Source organism: Blennius ocellaris, assembly GCF_963422515.1.
Source record: "Blennius ocellaris genome assembly, chromosome: 4".
NCBI classification, from domain to species: Eukaryota; Metazoa; Chordata; class Actinopteri; order Blenniiformes; family Blenniidae; genus Blennius; species Blennius ocellaris.
In genome coordinates this window covers 19,022,485-19,039,635 of record NC_137653.1, presented here as the reverse complement: position 1 = coordinate 19,039,635, position 17,151 = coordinate 19,022,485, and the positions used below count along the sequence as shown (strand labels likewise).

General features: G+C 39.9%; 1 protein-coding gene across 1 annotated transcript; it reads right to left on the bottom strand.

The window, feature by feature from the left end:
* Positions 1-4,896: 4,896 nt before the first annotated feature.
* Positions 4,897-14,000, bottom strand: LOC308129238 (ADP-ribosylation factor-like protein 8B). The gene is made up of 7 exons (XM_080495085.1): positions 13,837-14,000; positions 11,838-11,918; positions 11,608-11,681; positions 11,432-11,525; positions 10,989-11,056; positions 7,628-7,698; positions 4,897-6,791 (listed from the first exon to the last, which is right to left on the bottom strand). Exons 1-7 carry the CDS (start codon positions 13,957-13,959, stop codon positions 6,742-6,744), a joined length of 561 nt encoding a protein of 186 aa, XP_080351211.1. The 5' UTR covers positions 13,960-14,000; the 3' UTR covers positions 4,897-6,741.
* Positions 14,001-17,151: the final 3,151 nt, after the last annotated feature.

Sequence of the window (17,151 nt, the reverse complement as noted above, 5' to 3'; positions counted from 1 at the left end):
TATTTTTCAAATAGTTTACTTGTACTATTATTTACCTTCATATAAGCGGTCATGATTCATGTATTGCCGAGACAGTATGCAATAATTTTTTTTACAGATAAAGCAAGATAAATTAAAATGGTAAAAGATGTGACAGTCCTTCAAAGCCATCCATAGAAGCATGCACTCTGAAAGATCTGAGAGTTACTTATATAAAAAAGAAATTAACATCATATGTGATGCAGAAACATTTTACAATATTGCTTAAAGACGAGTAAAATTAATATCACATTAACCCAACTGCTCACTAGTGTATTTGTGCCAATAAACATCAATAAATGCCAGGCTAAACCAGCTAAGTAGAGGAATGTATCCGTCTGCAGTCCCCATTAAATTGGGTTATTGCAGGGTTCCATGCGTGTAGCCATCTGTCTTTTACAGGGTGTAGAACACTAAAGGATGTCGATATGTGCCATGCAGCTCTATATGAATCATGTGACATTCCACACATAGTGATTAGAGCCAAATTATGGTCCGCACAGGGAGCTGAATGAAGTGCTTGCAGATGCCCGTTGATGCCGAGTCTCCAAACCTCTAATCAAAACACTGTAGTTTAACAACTTTGGAACACATCATTTGTGTATCATAAAACAAGTCTTACAGATCCCTGGACAAATTACCCAATAGTTAGCTCAGTATAACGTGGCCATGCTCTAATGTCACACTGAACAAAGAAAGCTGACAAACAGCAGAAAAACAATAAGAATTTTTTTTTTTAATTATGCAATTTTCACCCCAATAAATAGTAGCTTATAGCTTCAGGTCAAGATGTGATTCTCTCACAGATTAGATTCAATTCAACTGATCCATCTCCAGATCATCCTAGTAATACTTGGGCTGATTTTCAGATTTAATATAGTGCGGTTTAAAACTCGCCAACAGGTGGGCTGTAAATCAGACATCAAATGACCTTCGCCTTTGGAGCTGCATGTTCCTCGCCATGAGATTGACTCCAATGCTCCGTGGGTGCACAGTAAATGCTGTATGTTGTAAATATTATGACCAAACTAGTGTATTTACTGAGAGTGAAGCAAATATTATTAGAGGCCTGTCTCGAAGACGTAAAACCTGTTTAAAATCACCCAGTGAATAAAAAACAACTGAAGAAAGAGGGAGGTTTTTGATAGGGATAGTGACTAAGTCACTATTGAACACATGGTACCTTCTAACTCTAAATTACTTCAAATGGAAACATGTTGGATTGAAGAGAACTCCATTGAGTTTAAATAAATCTCATTTAAAGTCACAGCCTTGCAGTTGATGCCAACGGTTGTTAAATCTCCTGCATCAAATGTGGCAAACGGTAATGTGGCATACTTATAATACTTGTAAAGCACATTTTTATTACTTGAGTGACCTCAGTGTCTTTTGCATGATCCAACTCACACTCACACTCACATACATATAGTACATACTTTGTTTGTAGCAGAAATAAGTCAAAACCCGGGGTCCACTTGAAGTTTACTCAGCTTTAGCTCCTTACCTTTGTTGTTGTGCTCCTGCACTGACAAACATAGAAGGAAGTTAACCACATAGGTGTGTGATGATGGAGCATACCATGTGGTTACTGATCAGGGGTTCTCCCTTACTAGTTATTGAATTTATGTGTGTATTTGCAAAACATGTGTGGAGAATGATTTTGATGGTTTTAACATGCTTTTTCATATGTGTTTCATTTGTGTTGTGTGTTTCATAAGGAGATTCTGAAGATGGCCAGTCCAGAGGGGAGGGGCCTGTGGCCTCCATGTCTCTGGGGTGAGTTAAAGACTGAGAGTGGCAATCCAGAGACACGCAACCTTTGAAGGATGAAACGTTGCGATATATTGTTTGTCTTTTTGTCTGTTGTGTTTTGTTTTGTTTTTCTGGATGTCCAACTGCTTGGAGTTAATCACATCTTTTGTAATGAAAAGCACATCTACCTCTTGCAACTAAAGCCCCGTTTACACGACAACCAAAAGTCCATGCAAAACTTTCTTCACTTTTGGGGGGGCCGTTTACATGACACCAGTGTGTGGATGCACTGTATCCGCAAAGTTTTTTATACTGGCTCCCAAGGTGGAAAGATTATTTCACAGCCGCTATTCCCTCCTGCAGACTGCCCGGAGGCTATTGAGCCTGTTACTGCGCATACGCATCTCTCCCCCTTCCTCCTGCTCATCTCGTTGTAAACAAACATGGCGGCCCCGTAGTGTTATGAGTCGAGGTTGGTAATCTAGTCAGTGGCAACATTATGTTCTACAGTAAATACACAATCCGAATCCAATGCAAGGCCACTACTATGCATCAGTACTTAATCCACACCAACATGACAGCTGATCAACAACCACAACACATCAAGACACCACTGTGCAGCTTCACCATCAGATCATTTTGCAGTGTTTCCAACAGGTTTGCATGGAGGGAAGGGGCAGTGTGAGTCTCGCGCACTACTGTCATGCATGCGTGCTTGTTTGTCTGTGTGCACGATTGTATGGGAAACATCACTTTACAAATCAAAAAACAGCACCAAATGCCAAAGCAGCGCCAATCTAATCCAGAGAAAGTTAAAAAAAAAAAAAAAAAAAGAAAGAAAAACTGGCACTCACCCATCACTTGTAGATTAAATCTATACTGCGTTTAAACTGCTGCACAAAACCTTCGTTTGCCTGAGTTAGCTCATCCATTTCTGGTGTCGGTCTTCTTCTACTCACAACTGAAAAAGGTTCCCGAAGCAGGTCTGCTATCATATCATCCGATCTTGCTGTTAAATTACCCGCCATCACCACTCCAGAGTAGCAGATAATAACAGAGCGTCATCACGCCCCTGCCCATGGGCCAATCAGTCAAGCTCATTTTAATGACGACACCAAGACCAGTGCTCGAAATGTTGCTGGCCCTAAGGCGGTCCGTCAATAACACATCAAAATCCGATTGGCTGATGATACTGTCACTCAACATTTTAACCCAATAGCAGCGTCCAGCTTCCACCAGAGGGTTGCAATGAAGTTACTGCTGGCCCCAGCAGAGGAAAGGAGTTGTGATGCGTTCAGGATGACATAGGAGATTTGACCTCCACAAAATATAACCAGTCGTCTTCTGGATAAAGTTGCTAAAGTCACTGTTTAATTCCGGACACAGATTTCAGAATCGCTTTTTTAATTATTAAAAAAAAATTTTTTTGATAGGCTAGCCCTGCTGCTCGACTGCACACCACTGATTCTAGTTGTATTGTCCATATCAACAGTTTTATAGTTGAGACTCACCCTTGATAGCATCCGATGCATCATCAGTCCATGCAGATATCAGGTGCTCTCCATTTTCTTCACCTTTATAGTAATGTTCTTTATAGTCGCCTTTATAGTAATGTTCTCTGCAAACGCTATGAATCCACTATTCTCGACAATAGATGTTATGCTGATTCTTGAGCAATGACTGATTCATTCAAACAGGTCAGAATATTATGTTGCACCACTTGACTTCCAGCAAACTTAATGTGTGGATCTGTCATCAGACTTATACACAGTGCTACATTACAGCTTTGTGCACATCATTATATTTAAAGTAAACATGAATCCAGAGATACCAACGTGAGCTCTCCCAGCTTGATATATTCACTGGCAGCTTCTCACACCTGCAGTGCAGATCGAGACCGTCGAGAAGTGAAATAGCTTCAATTTGGGAACGCTTTTGTGCATCCCATAGACCACTGTGCTGAATGGATGGAACACAGCTGCTTTATGTTGCTGTGGTTCAATATTCACTTCAATCTTGGCGTATAAATCATATCAACATGTGCATCTCTGTAAGAAAAGTGGAGTTACATCTACACTTTGAAAGGCACCCATCAAGGTTCTGGAGAGGATGTATTTAGCTCCGAATTGTCTCAGTCAAGTCAAGTGGAGACTATGGGGGAGTGAATTATGTCTGGAGGAATATTCAATACTTCAATTTAAAAGCGACCAGTGATTTTGGTGATGAATGCTCTTTCCTGAGACACGCTTGACAGTTTAGACTCTAAAGAAATGCAAACAGTGCAGTTGTGACAGGTGGGAGGTGTTGAACATGTTGCGTTACATAATGACCCCACTGGTAATGGAGTGGAACTCCATTAATTGTGTGTCACGCCTTCGGGTCGTCTCCCTGACCTTCTCTCTACATAAATCCCCACGGCACGTTCGGAACCACTATTCAATCACTTGCAAACCACACACATGCAAGCACACATGCATTAAAGTTCCCACTGTGGACGCACACACGCTCCACTCTCAAATGACCCGTGGAATTTGTCAGATAGCACCTGGGTCTGTCCACACCTTCTAACTACCACCCTGGCAAACAATAAATGCCAGCAGCTGTTCATTAAATGCTGCGTTTAAGAAATGAGATTAATCAAGCAGTTCCTGTTGGAACCACGCGGGCCTGCCTGATCTCCAAAGGCCACAGCTCACTTTATTACCCCCCCAGTTTGCCACAAGCTCCCCACGTTACATGAGCATTGCATTTCCAGGCCAAGAAACACCAAAAGGTGTTAACCATCCATTGTGGGAAATGTGAGGCTGTGTGATTGAAAATACAGCACCAGCTGTCAACAAAGAAACCACCCCGAGGAAATCTGTAGGATTGGAACTGTGAGAACCAAACGTCATTATGGAAGTCAGATCCAATGTGGATGAATCACCTAATTCATAAAAGCACAACTTTTTGTTTTATAACAGTTGTGGCGATGTGCACAAAAACCTTGTCCTCTCATCACTGACTAGAAAAGCAAACGCAAGTAAGGTTTCTTTTTTAGTACTCTGCTTCCATCTAGTGGCGAGTAATTGAACTGACGCCCACCCAAATAAAAAAATAACCACACGCTCAAAAATTGTGGAATCCTTAAAAATAAAAACAAATTTATTTGCAATCACAGGGAAAGAACGCATGACATCTACAGGAGCCTTTGTTGGAATAAAAATGCCAACTTCTTATTTACAAAGTCTGCAATTGAATGTGGATAAATTGAGCACATGCACATACAAATTGCAAATAGGCTATATTATTATTACACAGGTAACAAAGCTTTTCCCCCAAAATTTTACCCACACAGTCACCCAGTTGTTACAGCCCCTCACCGCTGCTGTGGTCCCAACAATCGGCCTTTATGAGTATGACGATCACAAACAAGACACAGAACAACATGTGAGATAAGAGACTGTGACTGATCGCTGGGCAATAATACATTGAACCGCGAAAGCAGTGTAAGCCTACATACAGCATCAGGGAGGATTAACCCGATTTGAAGACGCCTGCACAACCAAAATGTAATAAATTGATCAAGATGTACGAGCCAAGCAAGGAGTAGGACAATATACACGTGGTCGATGCTGTGAGGAGTAATTGTCTGTCACTGGAAAGCGACCGCAAATCAATTTCATTTAAAGACAAAGTTGTAGCAGAGAGGTTTGGGGTGTCCCCCCCCAAAGTAAGAAAAATGACATCAGGATTGAGACATGGGTGTGGCATCAAATATCCGATGCTTTCATCAAAGCGCCTGTCCTCTGTTCTCTGTAAGCTCAGTCATCGTGATTAACTGTGGATTACGGGACAGACACTTGGGGAACACCCACTCCACTTTCAGACTATTTTATGTTTTCCTTTTCAGTTTAAATCCTTTAACAACCTGAGAACTGCAAGCAAAAGTCAGCCCACGTTTCAAAGCTACATTACAGAGCCACGGGCTACAAGTGAAGCAGCATTCAAAATTTAAAACAAAAACAAAATCACCCCACAACACAAACAAAATGTAACATTATTTTTCATTCACCCATGTCTTCACTCCTCATTCTTAATCGTTTATACAGTACTGCCTTTTCTCAGACATCACAGCATGTTTATGCGATTACAGAACAGAAAATGAGATTGTCGACTGGCGGCGTTAAGTGTGATTAAGGGATTTATACTGAGTCTGTAACTAAAGTGTTTATTTATAATAGTGGGTTAGAGATTAAATTGGGCAATAACTGTCTGATTGGGACGCTCTCTTTTAGCCGAAGGCACTTAAAAACTTTGCTGAGGATTTTCGCATCAGACACAGCAGCCACTCTAAAACTTAACCCTCTATTGATCTTTAAGTTGTGTGTAAACCTTAAATCAAGTCACTTAACAACAAAGATACTCCCACAAGCCGGGAATATGAGATGTCGGCTACATTGCTCAAAGTTTATCAGGAATCGAAGGCATTAGCATAAGCAACCATCGTTATTTTGGCAAATAATTGCTAAAAACTACAATCACACAATGTCACGTAAACAACAGATGTTGACAGGCAACTGAAACAGAGTTTGATTGAAAGATTAGAGGTGCTCCATTCTAGTGTAGCCGGGGCAACAGTACACTGCATTATCATTAGATTCCTGTACAAATAAAGAAAAACATAAATCCTCCATGATGTACACATATGCAGAGAATGTCAAGCGATAAGGCATGATGGGTGTGGACAGTCCACCTTGTAGCAGAGTAGTGAGATGACCTGTCAAGAATTTGGCTGGGCTGAAGGAGATGATAGTGCTGTACAGGAGCTCCACAGCTGTGGTAGTGTACTGCGGGCGGTGCGGGTGTAGAGCAGAGAGCTGGATCACTTCACGGAGGCAGTGGAAGAGATGACTGTCGAGGACCCAAGACCGTAAAGAGGGAGGGCTGAGGCCAGAGCTGCGACTGGAGGACCGCGGTGCGCGTTCAATTTCAGCTTCTCCGAGACTTTGAATGCTGGATGAGCCACTGCAGTGTGATATCTGTGGGAGGAACGGATTATTTATGACCTCAGCAGGTTCAAACTTTATTTAAAAAAAAAAAAATCCTTTTGTGTTCATGAGGTTGGTTGCAGGACCGTTTAAAATGATTCGACCTCAGTGGAGTCCTCTGTTCGCCCGCTTTGTTGCAGAGCTCTGCAGTAATCGTCTTCTGGCTCAGGTTCAACGCGAGTAATGTGGATTTTATATAATAAAAGTGCACATTAGGAATGGCTGATGAAGCCCTGAAATCTGATCACATTATTTTTTATACTTTTTTTTTGCAGGTCGACAAATGTATTTCAACATGATGGGCTCGTCTTTCAGATAGCAATTTTTTAAATATTCCTTTCTCCCATTTTTAGGCAGGAAAACATTTCTTTCACACAGAGCTGCAGAGTGTAAAGTATAAATGACCCAACTGTTAGACCTGTGCTTAAACAGCTCTATAAAAACATAAAAAAGCACATTTGACGACACGCAATTTTATACGAGTAGACTTTCAACCGAACATGTATTTGAAGAATGAAAGAACATAATTTGTTTTCAATGTTTTGACCCAACTTTCCATCTCCATCAGATGTTTAAGTGGCTTTGCCTCACTGTTTGTATGATCACATTTTAGTGATGTTATCAGATTTTTAGTAATCTCTAATAAATGATTGCACTAAGAGGACATTGAAGCATCAGTGCTGACAGGTGAAACAGCACCACCTGTAGGTCAAATCATTTACAGCAATGGAAGATCTCCATGTGAAAGGTCTTCTTCATTAGTGGGACTATACTAATGCAGATTACAGCAGGTCTTTATATTTACTTTACACAATGCACAGACTTACCTATGTTGTCTTTCTCTTTGCAGGAGACAGAGTAGCAACAGATCTCTCGATCCTGAATGGCAGATAAGTTCCTGGAACCCAAAAAGACAAATGTAAATTCCACTGTGACCAGCCCCTGTGGACACTTTGTTTATATCAAATACTGAAGTAGTCTTGATGACCAATTTTTTTTTTTTTACTTTCAATTGTCCCATAAAATGGGTAGAAGAGCTGGGAACTCATTTATAAAGCAACACACAACACAGGTCCTGAAAGATGTGTACGCCACTTCCCACGCAAAGTGATCGAAAAAAAAAAAAAAACTAGCTGTATGAAATTATAAGCTGTATAAATGAATAAAACGCTATAGGATACTGTATTTGCGCAACCTAATGGAAAACGACACGCATGTAGGGGATAGATATTGGGTTAAAATATTACTGATCGCTGCAATAAAGGCTAGAACAAGGAACTGGGGTAAAGTGGATACACCAACATGGGAACAAGGAACAGACATAATACAGGAAATCTACACAATGGGAAAACTTGCATATCGATTAAGGCTAGAAGAAGATAAGTGGGAGAAATTGACCTTTTTTCGAGGAACCCAGATAGCGACAGACAAGTGAAAGACTGATCAACGAAGAAGACGAAAACTGTGCAAAAGAACTGACAAAATAGATTGAAGCTCCCAACAGGATAATACCCTCTTTTCTTTTCTGTTAAACTCAACTACATTTGTTCAGGATATATTGTCCTGTTTTCTTCTGTTTGTGTTGGGGGAAAAAATTAGAAAAATTAATAAAGACTAAAGTGAAAAAAAGGAGTGAAATGCCATCGATCAGCAGGGTGATTGAGATGTAAAAATATTGACGAGGCGCTTTTCATTGACCATTTATGGTAGAAAGTGGGCGTGTTGAGGGCGGGATATGAACTGCGCAACCTTCCAGATAGATTGAAATCTATAAACGGAAAGTGCGTACAGATGTGCATATGCACGGTTTTACCGATTCAAATTCTTTGGGGCGCATGCCATTTTCAGCATTTTGGTGCTCGTACATTTTTAGTAGGAATCCTACACAACGATTTATAGATGAGGTCCCTGATCTTTTGCATCACAGTTGTCTGAAGTCATAATAGGAAAATTAAAGCACTTTTTTGTGTCGCCAGGCTGATTTTCCACATATAATGCACGATAATGGAATAAATCCAGTGCGCTTCTAAAGTATTACGGTCCAAAATGAGATTTTCACATTTTCAACCTTCAACAATGTTTTCACTGCAGTACCTTGATGCTGTTCAGTTCAGAATATCAGTGTTGTGGTAACAAGGCAACCAGAAGTGGACCAAATAGGAGTAGCAGTTACTTTAATTCGAGAAATGGGTTTAATGCCTTCTTTGTAGTGTCTGATATCATATTGAATAAATGAATCATCAAATGATCAAATCCTGGGTGAGGTTAGCATTAGGCCACCACCATGTGTTTTCACAGAGTAACAAAAAGCAGCTTCGACCTCAGATTCAATAGCTTATGTACAAAAGCTGCTAGAAAGTTATAACATCCATTATTCGACTGATATTTTGCAATAGAAAGCAAAAATAGCTCAATAGCCAATATCTGTGATGCCATCACTACAAGAGGAGCCTTTCAGAAATGCACAGCTGTCCACAACACACAATAGTGGTATTATATGCCGTGACATGAAACCGGTTCATGGAGAATTAAAAAAACAAAACATTCCTGTCTGCATCCATGTGACGGTGACGCTTGTTAACCAGCGTTATGTCCTGCAGTCATAACTTTATCATTACAGCCAACAGGAAGCGACACAAAAGAAAACAGGATTGCTGCAATACACACAGCAACACACCTATTTACAATGACTGAGTGGATCAAACTCGTTCTTGTGCCTGTTCCATCTGCACAAAGGTAAACTGAACCAACAAATTGACGGCAGCAAGTGAAAGTTCATCAGAGCCGCACTACAAAATATGCAACAACACACAAAACCATTAAAAAGGAGAGGGATTACTTTTACTCCAGACATCTGGAGCTCAGGCCGTCACTGCTGAACCTCACTGTGCACACACAGCATTGATTCTGCCACTTTAGTTTTATTCACCAGTGTTGCAAACTCACCAGTTTCACAGGTCTAAGGATCAATAAATCTAATCAAAATCTAAAATCCATAGTGATTTAAAAGGTTGTTTTCTTTTCTTTTAAAGCTATCTAAAAGAGCCAGGTAGCAAAGTAAGAAGGCGAAAGCAGATGTTATAAATACCTTTTTTTGTTATGAGTTAGTATAGTAGATGAATATTGAACATGCAATGGATGAACAGTCTTATGAGCAGGGATGCACCGATCCACATTTTTTCACATCTGATCTGATGCAGATAGCTGAATTTGGATACCTGAGGATACCGATACCAGAGCTGATTGCTTTAATGTTATCATCATCATTATTGTTGATTTTATATGAGGCTGTAATAAACTCCTCTCAATAGTAAAGTATGAAATGTATGCATGTATTCTCTCAAAAGGCAACTTGAGGTTAGTTAGTTTAAGGTCAGAAAAGGAAGCAGCACAAACTATTTTTGTTCACTTTTGGACAATGTGGAGGGTCTGCATGATGTCATCATCTCATAATAAACTTGTCATATATTTAAAATCTCAGAATCACTTTATTAATGCCTGGAGAAATTATTTAGCAACAATATCCATTTAGCAACACAGCACAAACAATTAGGACTATTTTCACATAGTTTTGCGTGGAGTAGCTTGACGGAGGTGTGAATTGCCTGCTCCAGCGTGGAGGAACTGCTTTTCATTTGTTTTGATGCCACTGTCAGTGCTTTTCTCAGGGAGCTGGCGTTTTAAAATGGTGACGTCTGGCCACAGAGCAGCCACATCGCTATAGAGCAGCTTTGCAAACATCCAGGTTTCTGTTGCTTTGAGGTGTTTTGAGCGTAAAATACGTCCAAACAGCGAAATGTTGTCATGAACAGTTGGATAGCCGGAGTGCTACTACATTAGCCTCCTCGCTGGCTGCAAACTGTGGAATGGACTTCCTGACTCATTCGTCCACGTCTCATTGATTGTCATTCAGGGATCGGAAACTTCTGATCCGTGAATTACGTTGGTACTGGAACCCGATTCTAATACTGGATCAGATCCATCCCTACTTATGAGGTAGTCATGTTAAAGCATTGCAGTAATCCAGTTGTAACAGACGTTTCTCAGCATTGTGATGTTCAGATATATTAGACACAAGAAATATTTAAGCTAAAAAAATTTTTTTAAAAAACACTTGTATACGTGTGATTTATAACTTTCATTGCAAAATATAACCAGTAATTAAAAAAACAACAACACAGTTCTCACATTTTTTCAATGAGCTGCTTCTCATCGAGTGCGTTGGGGAGATCTCGCTTGTTGCCAAGAACTAGAACCTGAAAGTGAAAGGGGCAATAAAAGAAAGAGCTCGTCAATACCTCGTACAGCCAAGTATCAGCATTATCACAACTTAATCAAAGTGTTTAAAGGATTCCTTTCACCCGTCACACAATCTATACCACCAACACAAGACAAACTGTGAGCAGTCTCAAGTCACGGCAGGAAGCAGCATGTCAATGATCAGATCCAGACCATCCAACAATACAACTGAACTCAGAATTAATCAAATGCTGGCGTTGTTTCAAATGATCACTTTAGCCAGACTTTATCATGCATGAGTCACTCCAACTAAAGACGACTGTAAATTGTGAGTTTAATCAGTGTTTCTAAAAGCTTTTATTGGTCCCAAAACTATCAAAACAGCCTCTTACAGGGATTCCTTGTAGCTGTGGTTTCTCTAAAAGGTTGTGCAGTTCGTTTCTGGAGGCTTCTATCTTCTCTCGGTCAGCTGCATCCACCATATAACTGTAGACAAAATATTGTTGCTTAGACGTACGTCGTAAGAGCTTTTGTAGCTGTGCGTGTATGATTTTGGTGGCAGACTTACACAATAGCATTGACCCCTCGACAGTAGCGCTCCCACATGCTTCTGAAGCGGGGCTGACCTCCTATGTCCCATATCTAATGCAGGGGAGAACACAAAATCAAGTCAGCAGCTGTGCAACATTTTGTTTCAGTTATAAAGTGATGATTCCACCATTACGGCTTTGGGGGGCAGAGTACACGGTGTGAGCCAGTCAAATATTGATCTCAGTGGAACGAGGAGATTTATCTTACCTTTATTGTCACATTGCCTTTAGTGACCTTCCGCATGTTGAAACCGACTGTGGGGATCATGTCTTCGCTGAACTGCCCTGACTGGACAAGACAGACAGGTGGTGTGTTAGTCAATAGAGCTTTCTACTTCAAGTCAAATCAATACATGTACAGTAGGGATGCCCGCAACAAGTTGGCTAAATGATGAGACTTTATTCATTTAAAAAGTCAATAAACACATGCGGCCAGGGGTTACAAAGCTATTTATTTCTCAACGACAAGTCTTAATCACAGTTTTTGTTTAGACAAAAGAGATATTTGTTGCTTGGTAGATATCCAATTCTTATTGCCGGAAATGAAAGCCTGAGGTTGTTGGATCCATCAAACCCCAAACACATCTCTTCAACGTTTGCTCACAAATATTTGGAATAATAAATCAAGTTGTTTATTTGGCCATTTTAAAGTATCGTAGTTGTGTATAAACTGTAGCACAAACACACCTGCATTCCAAACATGAGGTTTCATTCTTCACCAACACAACCGTTCTTTCTTTCCCATTAGTTTCTCAGTTTTATTTCTGTACATAACATTGTTTGAAAAATAATAGGTTTTTATAGTAACATGTGTAAAATCACTCAAACATGACATGAATATGAGCTCACACACATGCACAGGTAGAACATGCAAAAGTGAGCCACAAATTGCACTTGTTTATTTTTTTTTTTAAACTGTTGGCAACAAGTGCTGAACATTACACCAGCTTATCACAATCCTGTGATAAATTCTACAAATGACATTTTGTCTTCATCACATCATAGTAGAAATGGACAACTTCTGTCAATATTATTAATTCTCCCTTTGTCACGACACCTGCAACATCACTGAAACATAACAGCTCATATCAAAATGAATCGAAGTGGAGATATGAGCAGTTATGATGAATATGTTCTTCACAGAGTCATTAGTAGATGATGTCAGTAAACAGTCAGTGGACAGTGCTGTGAAAAACCAATATGCTTCCATAAATGAATGTGGTGAAGGGTTAACTGGATATCGGGAACTGGAATTGCAGCCAGTCATGATGACGCCACAGATTGCCATCACTTGTATGAGTAGGAAGGAAGCTGACCACAACTGGACACAGTTGAACCATTAAAAAAAACAACAACAAGTTAATCCTCAAAACAATGTGTTGCAACAACTGGCTTTGCATGTCGGGTTTGTGTGGTTTGTATCTGGCCTGTGCCCTGAGCTCCAACCAGCAGCATGAAAGTGACTGTGAGGAGAAGGAAGCTTTGTTTGAATCCAATAAGAGATCACCTGACGTCCCCAGAGCAGAGCTTTGCGTGTGGAAAGAGGAACCTAAAGCAATGTGGCCACAAGACATATCTTTTATTGAGACTGCACCAAGGCCTCGATAACACAAACATAGACAACGCCAATTAAACAAGTCGCAATGCCCGTGTCTATGTGTAGACTGAGAGCAAAAACACAAGTAAGACACGGCTAATAATAAGAGAGACGATCAGGGACCTATGACACAACTAGTTAGATGTTTTTAACCCAAACCGGATCACGTGGATCCTGACAACAACCGAGCAGCAGGTATCAGTGGATCTCCATGTAAGACAGTACAAGCAGCTGGCCGCCCGAAGCTGTGACTAATAGTTACCATTAATTAATGACAGACACACTGTTGTGATCCGTGTTGTTTCTGTAGACACCCAGCCAGCTTGTTGAAAACACGGAGAAGTCCGTTCACATGACCGGTTTCATGCGTAAGCACAGTCACACCAAGAACTTCGTCATTCCAGTTCGCCCAGTGAAACCAAGCGGAGTGTCACTTCAGCGCAACAGTCCGGTCATGGCTTCACTTTGCTTCACCGAATAAGCAACAGACTGAAACACGTCTTGGCCATAAAGCTTCATGGATGACAGTCACAGAAAACATCCGACCAAAACCTCCAGCAGGTATTAGCCTGGGCCCGAACACACGTCTGCGCTAATGTTAGCTACTTACTGCGATCACGTTCACAAATGTGGTTTTCCCGGAGTACTGGAGCCCCACTAATGTCAACTCCATCTCCTCCTTCCAGAAGAGCGACCTGAACCAGTCCAGGAGCCTGTTTATGAGCGCCAGCATCTTGAATGACAGAGTAGTGGCAGTCTCTGCGGCCGTCTGAGTGTGAACTGCTGCTAGCAGTCTGCAGGAAGCGGCTAGCTGCTTTGTCATATCATGTGATCAGCGCGGGGGCGCGCGCCACCAGCGGGCACGCGGGAGCGCAACGCACAGGGGGTACGAGGACTGATTTTTAAAGTTACAGTTACAAGTAAAACAATCAAGTAAAAATACAGAGAACATGATCTTTTTTTAATTGGTTGTTGTTTGTTTAAAAAAAAAATGAAACTAGTTTTGAGAGTTTTTGAATAGCATTTTGAATAGCAGCCAGTTCATTATAATGCTACTATTATTAATAACATTGAATATCATTTATGAACAGCCTGGAGCTGTCCAACAATGACAGTAAAATATTTTTTGTCAAACCTAAAGAAATCGGTGTCAGCGACACATCTGGACTTTGGCCCAAACTCAGAACCATGGTAAACGGACATTCTGTTTAGAGGATTCACACATTGTACTTTGGGGTTGCAAATAAAGTGCACTTTAAATAAAGTGCACTTTAAATAAAATTCATTATTATCATTATCATTATTTTATTTTTTTTTAACCTACCACTTTACCTCACGCCGGAGAGAATCACACATTCTCACCTACTTGTAATTTAGAGTGACCAATTAATCTTAATTACATGTTGCACTGTGAGAAGACACCAGAGTAAAATCCAACATGGTAACAGAGTAAAGTCCCACATGGTAACAGAGTAAAGTCCCACATGGTAAGAACATGGGGGGACGTGGGGGGACACAGGCGGGTACATGCTGGGATGGAAACTAGTTGATAATTGCAGAATGAATCTTTGCTTCCTGTCTCCATACCCTCTGTTCTCCATTCGTGTAGTTGGTTCCTATTTTGTCTTCTTCCCTTTTGAGGCTTCCTGACAGGGATTAATCTCTAAACCACACACAAACTAATCATATTTCCTTGCTAGAACAGCTAATGTGTTGCTTTGTACTTTAATCAGGCAACTGTGCCTGAATACATGCTGGTGTTGCATTTCAATGTTGCAAAGTTTCATCACACTTTTTTCACTTTAAAGTGTTTGTGTGGCCATCTGCCAGGATCTCTTTCACTAGCACGTCCCGTTAGGCCAGTTATGGCAGAATTACTGCAAAATGAAACCAAACAACAGATCTTAATAGAAGTATATTCACTTAACCTCATACTTTACAGTGTTCAGACTCAATTATTTCAATAAAATCACACTTAATTATTATTAAATGTTATAATTATTGCCGGTGTTTCCTGAATGTATTTGTCTGTTATTAATCATACTGGTCCTGCAATTTCTAAATTCGTAAATCACTTCACAGAAATGTTAAAACTCTTGATTGATTTACTCAATGGAACTTGGTAATATTATATTTTTAACTTCAGTAACCAAAACAGAAAACATTTGGGATACATTGAATCAAAACAAAACAATATTATTTCATATGAGTTACATTATCTTGTGCTTTACAGCAACATGCTTCCTTAACTAGTTTAAGTATAACTAAGTTGTGAGGTTTTACAACAGTATAATGGACTTTGGCTGAACCTTCGTAGTTCATCAATGCTGTTTTTATGAGCCTCAAAATGCCACAAGTTAAATGTTACAAACTTTGCACTATAACATTTCTTTGTACACAAACTCCAGTGTTGATTGCGTTCAGTATAATGAGCCACATTGGCTGCAGTAACAGGGACCACCGTCACACTTGAATTTCAAAACCTTGTCAGCGGTTCACTCCTCAAAAAGAGATCATGTAAAAGAGGACTCCGAACCACGGGACCTTTTATCTGCATGTGGTACCCTGTCCAGGAATAAAATGTGACTGACTAAAGTTACATGTAACCAGTGGAAATATTGTAACAACAAAACTTGTTCTTATGGGTCAAAAGGCCTAATGTCTAAACACTTTCCAGAATATTCAGATACAAAGATGATGATATGTTTATTAAAGAGGTGTGGTACATTGAAAGAAGGGTAGCTGTAACTACTCGACCTTACACAGCTCATAATTATTTGAAACACTTTGCATTTTGCACTATTGACACCCTGTTTGACTATATGCTCATTGCATATGGATCTAAGGCAAGTTCTATAACATACGCTTGCAAATGTTGACCTACGACATATTTAGCCTACTCTTTCTTGCAAAGAACACATTAAATTCTTTGCTTTTTACATGATTTGCATTCTCTTTTTCATTTTGAGACAGTTCAACACATAATATATGTGTGATTTTGTTCTACTGAGCAATGATAACTAGTTTATGGTCATGGTTATTTTCTGACTTTAATGAGTGTCCTATGAAAGGTTGTGTATTTAAATAAGGATAATGAAGAAAATTGAATAAAATGTTTGACAAAGAGCACTGAATAAACAAAACAAGAATTATTTTCATATAAGCGGGCCAACCTTGTTCGACCTTGTGTTGCCTGGCAACTTGGCAGACGAGGAGCATTTCTTATTAACCTTTTACCTTGATTTCGTGATTCCAGCTCCTGGGTCCAAGCATTTTTCTGAACAGTGTATGTGCACACCATAGTACAGATCCACAGCAGCCACAAGATGGCCTCACCATACCAGTAGTTCTGTTACTACTCCCACTGACACCAATACTCATAGATTTTACATAAATCTATGATAGCTTTTAAGTGTGGGTATTTATCTTTAGACTATATTACATGTGATAGCAATTGAACTAAACTAAATTAAATTAGGGTCTTCATTTTAACATTTGGACATATTCACAACTAGTTCAGTAGAAATATTGACATTTTGCTGCCTCATTAACAACTAATAGAGTATTCCTCCATTGATTACATTTGTACAGTGAAACAATATCTGTTAAGGGCGCACCAGTGTAACCAGATGCCAATTTGGAATCTGGGCAATTGTGGAATAAGTTTGCACATCGAAGGTTTTGGTAATTGCCAGAAAAATAGCATTTTGGACATCAAAGGTCAAATGTCGATTGATGAGCAATCTATGGACAAATTTGTACATTTTTATTAGCCTTAATTCCTTTCAAATATCCACACTGAATGTACACTTCTTTTCATGACTAATATACACACATGGATGTTGAATCTACTTTGTAACACTGATGCAAGCCACATGCCATAGAAGATCAAAAAACATTATTGCACAAGTTAGGTCAATGTAAA